The sequence below is a fragment of the Monopterus albus genome, unplaced genomic scaffold (assembly GCF_001952655.1).
Source record: "Monopterus albus unplaced genomic scaffold, M_albus_1.0 scaffold16.1, whole genome shotgun sequence".
Lineage (NCBI taxonomy): Eukaryota > Metazoa > Chordata > Actinopteri > Synbranchiformes > Synbranchidae > Monopterus > Monopterus albus.
In genome coordinates, this window is record NW_018127896.1 from 3,129,840 (window position 1) to 3,139,984 (window position 10,145).

General features: G+C 38.4%; 1 protein-coding gene across 1 annotated transcript in view; it reads right to left on the minus strand.

Annotated features, from left to right (window-relative positions):
- The window catches only part of pspc1 (paraspeckle component 1), a 19,717-nt gene extending 9,678 nt beyond the window's left edge, over nucleotides 1-10,039 (minus strand). The window contains exons 1-7 of the mRNA XM_020591937.1: nucleotides 9,496-10,039; nucleotides 8,903-9,052; nucleotides 8,482-8,633; nucleotides 6,039-6,134; nucleotides 5,628-5,824; nucleotides 4,487-4,571; nucleotides 3,910-4,015 (exon numbers count right to left, since the gene is read on the minus strand). Coding sequence (XP_020447593.1) covers nucleotides 3,910-4,015; nucleotides 4,487-4,571; nucleotides 5,628-5,824; nucleotides 6,039-6,134; nucleotides 8,482-8,633; nucleotides 8,903-9,052; nucleotides 9,496-9,873 — 1,164 coding nt within the window. The 5' untranslated portion in view covers nucleotides 9,874-10,039. The remainder of the gene's footprint in view (nucleotides 1-3,909; nucleotides 4,016-4,486; nucleotides 4,572-5,627; nucleotides 5,825-6,038; nucleotides 6,135-8,481; nucleotides 8,634-8,902; nucleotides 9,053-9,495) is intronic.
- Nucleotides 10,040-10,145: the final 106 nt, after the last annotated feature.

Consider the following 10,145-nt stretch of genomic DNA (forward strand, 5'->3'; position numbering starts at 1 on the left):
TGCCCTCCATAATCCTAAAATGGAAGATGTTTGGGACGACCAGAATCCTTCCTACAGCTGGCCGTCCGGCCACACTGATGGAAGCCTCTCCTCAGTGCAAGACACATGAAAGCCCACATGGAGTTTGCTAAAAAAACACCTGAAGGACTCCAAGATGGTGAGAAATAAGATTCTCTGGTCTGATGAGACCAAGATAGAACTTTTTGGCCTTAATTCTCAGTGGTATGTGTGGAGAAAACCAGGCACTGCTCATCTCCTGTCCAATACAGTCCCAACAGTGAAGCATGGTGGTGGCAGCATCATGCTATGGGGGTGTTTTTCAGCTGCAGGGACAGGACGACTGGTTGCAATCGAGGGAAGGATGAATGCGGCCAAGTACAGGGATATCCTGGACAAAAACCTTCTCCCAGATCTGTGCCTTGCCACAATTCTGTCTCTGAGCTCTTCAGGCAGTTCCTTTGACCTCATGATTCTCATTTGCTCTGACATGCACTGTGAGCTGTAGGGTCTTATATAGACAGGTGTGTGGCTTTCCTAATCACGTCCAATCAGTATAATCAAACACAGCTGGACTCAAATGAAGGAGTAGAACCATCTCAGGGATGATCAGATGAAATGGACAGAGCCTAAGTTAAATATATGAGTGTCACAGCAAAGGGTCTGAATACTTATGACCATGTGATATTTCAGTTTTTCTTTTTTAATAAATCTGCAAAAATGTCAAAAATTCTGTGTTTTTCTGTCAATATGTGGTGCTGTGTGTACATTAATGAGGAAAAAAATGAACTTAAATGATTTTAGCATATGGCTGCAATATAACAAAGAGTGAAAAATTTAAGGGGGTCTGAATACTTTCCGTACCCACTGTAAGTGTTTTATGAAAACAAACCATCATTAATTGGTCAATATATAAATGTTAACCAGTGTAAACATTTTCACAGCATAATCACAAATTATTATTTGCTGCTGAAATGTTACTGTCAATCTCATAAGACTTGCATTTTGCAGTACAACCTCTCCCTTCTAAAAGTACTCATTCTATTCAGTACAGTGTTCCACATATGGCGTGCCAAAATAAGTCAGTTACACCAACAGCAGCAATACAGAGACTGTAGAATTGGTCTGACACCTACCAAAATGCTGGTGCAAAAATAAATAACTACTATAATGCTGAACCTTTGTATTTTTTTATGTACTTACCTGTTAAATGGTTAATATATTGTAATTATAATAAAAGAGTAGTAATTGATGCAACAAAGCAAACATGCTAAAGATGTGATGAAACATTACGACTGTTATGAAATCACTGTGAATGACGGTTTCAAATCTGTTTGTGATCGCAACTAACAGTGAAGCATGAACTGTAGCAAACCTGTGCACTAGATGGCATCAAAGGCAGGCTGCACATTCTGAAACTATAACCCTACCAGAAAACTTAATTACAAAAGCCCTTACGTGTCAAACAATTATGTGTAACATGGAAAAAGACAATCCCATGGCTAATCACAGCAGAGCACAAGCAGATTTATAAGAAATGTTGAGGAACACAAACATACATAGAGCATAATGATATGGTCGTGATCAAATAGTTTAGAATACAAAACTTTAGATTATTGTGTACATATAACACATTTTATATTATTCATAACAGCAAAGAAAGCTAATGTAAAGTATGTAGTTAAACAACTCTTAAGTGGAAAAGCATACAATTCGTACGTATAGGTAAACTTGATCACTTGATAAGTACACAGTCCACACCAGGGGTAAAACACACAGCACATGCAAAACTCTTCATTTTCATCTTCATATCATATCTTTGAATTGGCAAAGCATTGGATCTTTACTGTCTTTATTTTGTTTTTGTTCTCAGAGAGAACAGATGTGTACTGGGTAAAATAGTGATGATTATAGCTGTTCTATAAAGATGCATGGTTACATTACAACTTTACATTTATAGAACAGTTAAGAAGAAACTGGAGAAGTCTAAATCTGAATAACCTGCTAACCCAAAATGCACGCAGAGTATCATCCCAGCATCATTACACTGTGTCAGATAGTGTGGAAAAACTAAATTTTGTCACTAAATATATGCATATTCAATTTGAAAGTATGTGACAGAAAAGGATCATGAGAAGAAGCAAAATGAAGAAAGAAAATATGTGGTTCTTACAATTAATTTACTATTCTCTTTAGACTTAAAAGTAATAACAAAATTGCTTATTAATAAAAAAAAAAGATATAGTTTATCCAGTAATTGTGTTTAGCTTCGGTGTTTATCCAGTCCAGTGCAGTATGACCTAATGCCCAACAGTGCTGAACTGTCAAAATGCCTCCATCGCAGGCTACAAACCAACCTTTTCACACAGTTTCACAACAACCATTGCAAGTGCTAAGACATCTCGCTAAAAACTATTAGAAATCTCTCAGACTATAGCACCAAACATGTTTTTAGTCATTTGTTTAAAAGGAATTTAGTCTCAAATTTGGCTGAAATCTAGAACTTGCTCTTATGTGGTTTCAATGTACTCAGTGTAAGTAGCTTTGGACAAAAGCATCTGCAACATGAATGGAATGCTAAAAAAAAAAAAGACAGAAGTCATTACAAAGAAATTATATAATGTAAAGGATTGCCTATATGGATTTCCTAAAGCTGCTATAAAACTATGAGGAAAACAAATATCCCTGCACAAGTGTATAAATTAGTTCAGGTGCTGATCGAATATGGCATTACATAAAAAATCTAAACTAAAGAAAAACTGGGCTCTGATCAACTGATCCAACATACAATGCCTATAAAAAGTATTCATCCCCTTGGATATTTTATCCTTTTATTGATTTTATAAATCAATCGTGGTCAATATAATTTGGCTTTTCGGACCAAAAAAACAAAAAACAAAAAAACCAAACAAAAAAACTCTAATGTCAAAGTGAAAACAGGTTTCTACAAAGTAATGTCAATTAAATAAAAGTACGTAATGGGAAATAATTGACTGCATAAATCTTCACCCCCTTCAAGTCAGTATTTAGTAGATGCACAAATTCTCTATTGGATTGAGGTCTGGGCTTTGACTCTGCCACTCCAGAACACTCACCTTGTTGTCTTTAAACCATTTAAACTTTCTTCCAATTGACCATGGAGTCTCTCACATGGCTTCTGGTGAACTCTAGTCGAGATTTAAGGAGTTTTCTTCAACAGTGGCTTTCTCTTTGCCGCTCTCCCATAAAGCTTTGACAATCACTTGAGACACATTCACTGCACTCTGATGATCCCTGTTTCACTAATTGTGAGACTATTAGCACCAGTTGGCTGGACCTCTGAATTAGGTCAGTCATTTTAAAGGGTCGTGAATATTTAGGCAAACACTTATTTCCCCCATTACATATTTTTATTTGACATTACTTTGTAGAAACCTATTTTCACTTGGAGATTAACAAGGTTTTGTTTTTGTCAAAAAAGCCTAACTATATTGACCATGATTGATTTATTAAACCAATAATAGGGTAAAACATCCAAGGGGGTGAAAATGTTTTATGTTCTGCTGGAAGAATAACTTAAGCAGTACGACTACTGTAACACCCAAGTGTTAAGAAGAGTAACCCGAAGAAGCTCCTGATACAAAATGCATACTATCCAAGCTGTTGAGGTACGCCATTTACTGGGATATGTTTTGGTCCATCAAGAGAAACATTTTTAATACGTTCTTCATCTCTCCTGATTTCTATGCAGGTATTAAAAGAACCATGTGTGCTAATGTGATTACCAAAAGAGGTTGTGTATGTGTTTATAGTGTGACTGGTGTAATTCTTGATTGCAGATGCATTAAGTTAATATAAAATCTATCAAAAGTGCAAACAGAACAGTGCTGTAGTGTGTTTACCTGCATGTACAGTAAATTTAGCTGTACTCACATTGTCCAGGTAGTTTGGTGTGAAACCATCCGGTTGGCGTCTCAGGTCCTCCTGCTCTCTGTGTCTCATCATCTCCTCCTCCCTTCTCCTCCTCTCCTCTTTATGCCTACAGACAGAGAGAAAAACAAAGGAATAGATATATCTAAAAAATATCACTCTTGTGTCTAAAAATTTAAAAATAATTGGCACTACACAACACTACTTTTTATTGTACCTCCAATTTTTACAGATATTGGGAATCTGCATTTTCCTACTATGCACCTTGGTCATGGAATAACTTGCAGAAAGATATAAAGTTGCACACATGCATATCTACTGTACAATTTAAGGACATCATAAACAATGTGGTGAAGGAGACATGCAGCTGTTAACTCCTGAAAATCTGTTGTTTTTATCTTGTGAATGCAATTTTTGTTTATTGTGTTGTATTTCTATATGGCTGCCATCTTGGTCAGGTCGCCCTTGAAAAAGAGATGGTGATCTCAATGGGACTTCCTGGTAAAATAATGGTTAAATAAATTTAAAAATTGACTCGCTCAGTCTTGAGGGTTTCCTCAAAAAATTAAAAGAAACACACCTCATCTCTATCTGCTTTCTTCTCTGCAGCTCCTGATTACGAAGCTCCTCCAGTCTCCTCAGTTCCTCCTGACGTCTCATTAGGTCTGCAAGAGGGGAGAAGACAACATAAGTAAGAAGGACTGAGTCAGTATCAAGCAGTTACACCACTGATGAGGATGAAAACTATGTGAATGAGTTATAGCAGTTTATAACTGAGCAGTCTTTAACTGTATTAAGAAGCCAATATAAACTCATTTTCTAATAGTCAGTTCTATTCACCTGACCTGAAGAGTTGATAAGGCATTGTAGCTATTATTACAGACAGGTTTACTACATTTCAGGAAGGATCATTCATTTCTTTTCTACTCTAGTCATCATAGTGTGCAGAGAATGAGACGGTAGCCAACAGGGCAACATGGGCTACATAGACACTGCCATGACACTGTGCTTACAGGTTTTCTCTGCCATAGAAAGGCTTATGAGCAGCCTTAAGTGTTTTCTATGGAGTGCCCAAGTCAAATGAATGTGAAAAGGCAAAATCAGAATTAATGTAAAAACAAACAGTGAGTAACATGCGATGAATAAACGAAAGGCGATTTGATTTAAAATGAAATGTAAGCTGACAACAGGAATGACCTAACAATGAACATTTGTGTGACTGGCAGCATCACCAAGCTAATTGGACATTTCTCTGTACCCTCAACTCAGGACGGTAGTTACAGCCATGGATAAGGTTAACCTCCACAAAGAATACATGAAGTAGCTATTACTTTGCTGGGGAGTAATTCTTGTCAATGACGACAATAGAGATAGCAGAATGTAGCCTAGTTTACAAGTAAAGAAACTGCCTATGTAGCTAGCACATATTGAATTAGATAAGCTGCTGTACATTAGCCAAGGAAGCTAGTTAGTTGATGTTACGTAAATAATGTTATAAACATACTGCAAGTTAAAATTCCTTCAAATAATTTTACCCCACCCAGCCCCGCCCAAAAAAAGATGGTGTTCAAGCCATCCGAAAACCTCGGGAAAACCCTGGATTGTGTTTTCTCCTAATTGTTTGTGATGTCAAGGGTAGGATAAACAATGGCTTATCTTCTGCTCTTCAGTTATGCTTGACAAGTTTGGATTAGGTGGCACACCAAAGATGTCCTACCTACCTTGTCTCATTAACATTAGCTGATGTTCATTTTTAGCTGACTCCAGTTCAGACTCCAGTTTCTCTTTGGCCTCTTTAATGTTCTTGTCCACCTGTTCCCTCTGCTGCTTCTCCATCTCATCAAGGGCTTTCCAGCGAGAGGAGTATTCAAATTCAAATGTCCCCGGCTGAGCAAAACGTGGCGGCTGCTCTCGTTCTCTAGAGGAAAAAGATAAGTACAAAACTATACTGGGACTGTGGTTTGCCAAGACTGAACAGGATACTCCTGACCAAAACAGTGTGCATGAGCATGGTGGAGTTGTAAAAACAAAGTATTAGCAAAAAGCAAAAATATATATGGGGGGAACTAAAAAAACAAAAACTCTATACATGCCATTGCATTATAAGATGACTACACATCACCACTACTTACTTATGGTACTTTGCAGTCTTAGGCAGCAGTTTTTCAGGAAGCCCATCTTCAGCATCCAATTGCTCACAGGGCTCCACAATGGCTGGACAAGGTGTGCTGAATTAAGGGGATACAACATGAAGTTAAACCTTTTGTATATTACAAGAATGTAATGATCATTTAAATGTTAGACTTTGAGAATCTCATTTTAATTTTCAGAAGCCTGCAAAACCGTGCCCAGCGACTTGTACAAATATGCTCCAATATTTGCATCAATGTGGAGAGGTGCTGTTGAAGCCTCCTGTGGCCCAGACTTATTGAACAGCACTGGCAGCAGTGCAGAAATATTAACTTGTAAAGGTTTTGAGCAGGATTGACCTCTTTAATCATTCAGAGATGTTCAATCATTTCTGCTTGATTATTACATTTTGTTGCATTCTTAATTAATATGGACAAACAGAAGAGCTGGGTAGAGCATAGTAGGGAGAGGTAGTGCTGAGTGGAGCAGAGTGGATTGATTTGGCATTCCATGCTAGTGCTACATTAAGTTACATACTGTAGCTTTAAGGCCATGTTCAGACAAATGACAACATCATGTGAGAGAAATGTATTCATGTTAATAAGACTCAGGCCAAACATAAGATCTGGCTCAGCTTTTACCACAAGAGAATGCGATATCATTCAGAAAAGCAGAGTATTCTGCCATTCAGACATGTGCAAGCAGTGTGAATACCATAATTCATGGATACGTCAAGACTGTAACAAAATTACAAGGATTTCCATTAAGATAACTTTTTGGAGCTGTAAAATTTTCTTGCATAATATTACAAACTGCTGTGTCTAACCAGCTTTCAAACTCTTCAATGAACAACTAACACTGGCCTTCCTAGTCTGTCATTTCTGAATTGACCCAAAGGATAAGATGACCCTGGTTTCCAAGACCTGTCTCTCCAATCAATTATCTAGTCCTTGAATGTTTTTGTAAAACCAATTTCCAGAAAAGAAATTCTTATATTCAAGTCAATATGGTACTTGCTGGGTCAAATTTTCATACACAATGTAGGGCTGGGCGACAAGGCAAAAAAAAAAAAAAAAAAAAAAGTAACATTCTCTTCTTAAGTAACTTGAAAAACCATCAGTTTAAGAAACATTGTATTTTAGTGTGCATGCCATACATAAATTGGTCAACAAGGTGTAAATAAATGTAAAACAAATTGTCTAATGAAATGTCTTTGCAGCTGAATTAAATATGAAAGTAAATATTGAATTCTTCTTAATACAGAGTAAGAAAATAACCATTTTAAATCAATGACCAATGATTTTAACCAATTAGTCAACTCAAAAATTAAGCACATTTACACCAGAAGCATTATTAACAGTAAATGTTTGATAAGAAGCCAGCACATCTTTAAGCCCTTGACCAATTACTTCCCCAGTATGATCGTCAGGAAAATAACATGTCTGAAGACAAACACTTCGCAGTTTCCATTCTGCATCAACATAATGGGCTGTGAGGCTCATGCAAGGCTGAGGAGTACGACTACTCCACAGGTCAGTCGTCGTAGAAGAAAAAGATGCCTTATCAAGCTGTTCCACTACTTTTTCACATGTTTCAGTGTACATTCGAGGAATAGCTACGTCTTTGAAATATTTACGGCTTGGCAACGTGTATCTTAGATCAACAGTGCGTAGCATTTTTATGAACCCTGGCTTTTTGATGGTGTATATGGGAACCATGTCCTTAGCGATATGAAACGCCACAGCATCTGTAATTTCTTGCCATCGGGGCACCTTTTTTGTCATATGGAGTGGCATTGGAAAATGATGCCACTAATGACATCTGGCGTTTTGCTATTTTAGGTTGCCCCGTTGCACTTGGCTTGTTTTCGTCTCTTAACTTTGAGCATTCTTCCCATTCTACTTTGTGTCTTTGTCTAAAATGTTGGAATAAATTAGTGGTGCTGCCACTGCCGGTTGCAACGGACTTTCGGCATATTTTGCATTTGACAAAAGTTTGTTCGATGTCTGACCTCAAAGCCGAACCATTTCCAAACCACAGAGGAAATGTTACTACCTTTTTTTTTTGGTACAAGGTCATCTTGATGTGAAGAGCCACCCGTCTCCATGATGTTTTTCTATAGCCTATTACGTTCCTTCATAGAGTGCTCTCCCACCTAAGAGGTTAATTAGGCGCGCCATCATGTGGTCGGACAATATTGCCTCTTAATTATTCTGCCACTGGTGCAATGACAATGTATCTATTTTTTTTTATTACAATTAAAATTCGCGATACCTCAATTTAAGAAAAAAGAAAATCGCCTTAAAACGTAAATTCGAATTAATCGAACAAATCGAAAGAATAGCCCAGCCCTAACACAATGTAACAACACACTGCATTACTTCATTTTCCAAGATCCATCTCCAAGGTCTATCCTCTAAACCCCTCCATCTCCACACTACTTACGTGGTAAGCAGCAGTGCTCCCCCAGTACAACGCTCCAGGGCTTTACGTGCAGCTGCTTTGTATTCAAACTCCACAATGCCTCTCCCAGTGGGACGACCACGTTCATCTGTCACAACAACAGCCCGTTCCACTGGCCCAAACTGCGAAAACGCCTGAGGATACAAGATAGTTTTCAGAATAAAAATCCCTCCACAGAAGTCAGCAATTTAAAATAGCAGCAGAGACAGGAAGTCAAATGAACAAATATCCCATTCTTGTTGAAACTGTAACCTACACTGATATTTTATTACAATTCATTTAAAAATCTTGTAGAATATACCTGTTCCAGCAGTTCATTTGTCACAAATATCCCATTCTTGTTGAAACTGTGACTTACACTGATATTTTATTACGATTCATTTAAAGATCTTGTAGAATATACCTGTTCCAGCAGTTCATTTGTCACTGCAGGCAGCAGGTTGCGGACTTTGAGTGCAGCCCCATGTGCAGCAAAGCGAACCTTGAGTGCTCGATTATTCAAAATAGTCCCATCCAGCTCAGCTTTAGCAATCTCTGCCAGCGTCCGGGTTTCCTGAAATATAAGGGATAAAAAGGAAAATAATGATGACACACCAATGAGGCATAAAACAGCATTCATTAGGGCTGCAAGGTAGACTAATAAAACTGCCATCTTCATTTAAAGCTATGTGGCAGCTAATGCAATATATATTTCAGTAATCACTTGTGAAAATACCCTACTTAAAAGTGCGTGAAACGTCAGATGTATTAAATCATGTGCTGGACCTTACTGTAATTCTGGGAAAAGCAACAGCTACCAAAACGTGTTATATCTTTATTGTAACGTTTACAGATGATATAAATGGGGTGTCAAATCAAAAACCTTGTGCTAATGCTAACATAACAGCTAGCTCAACCCAGCCATGACGTTTCATCCCACATGCTTTACAACAAAGGGAATTAAGATTTTGGTTTAACCTTACAATTTAAAGTCAAAAGACAGAACTTTGTTCATACCAAGCGAATGAAGGCGAAGCCCCGGTCTCCGTTGACGAACACCTCGTTAGCTTTCCCATATTTAGCAAACATGTTTTTGAAATCCTCCTCTGTAATATCCGCCGGGAGGCTCCCGACAAAAAGACGAGAGCGCTGGGTGAACGTCTTCTCACCGGGCTTCCGAAAATTCGTAATATCCAGAGTCATTCCTGCCGAGCCTTCGCCGCTTCCTTCACCGGATCCGTCCGCTTCATCGGTCGTGGGGGACTGCCGTGGCGGCGGCGTTGGGCTATCTTTATTCGACGGTGTCCGCTCCGTGGACGGGGAGTCCGTCCTGCATTTCGCCAGTTGAGGGGAGTTACTGCTTTGTGTGTTCGCTTGTATGTTTCGGTTAGCCATACTCGGAGAAAGCAGTTTGTGCAACTCTTTCTAAATTAAAATAACGCTACCTTTGTGGCAAAGGCTAGAAATCCAGTGCTAAAAGCAGTCCACCAACCGAGGGTCAAAGATGGCGGCAGCTGCGCGCGCAACTCGCACAAAGATGAAAAAAATAGGAGGGAGAGAGAGAGAATGAGAATGAATACAGCTGCTGCTCGTCTACTGATCACAAACCTAACGCACTTACTAAATACTGTAGTTAGGTACAGTTTGGAGGCATTTCCATTTTATTA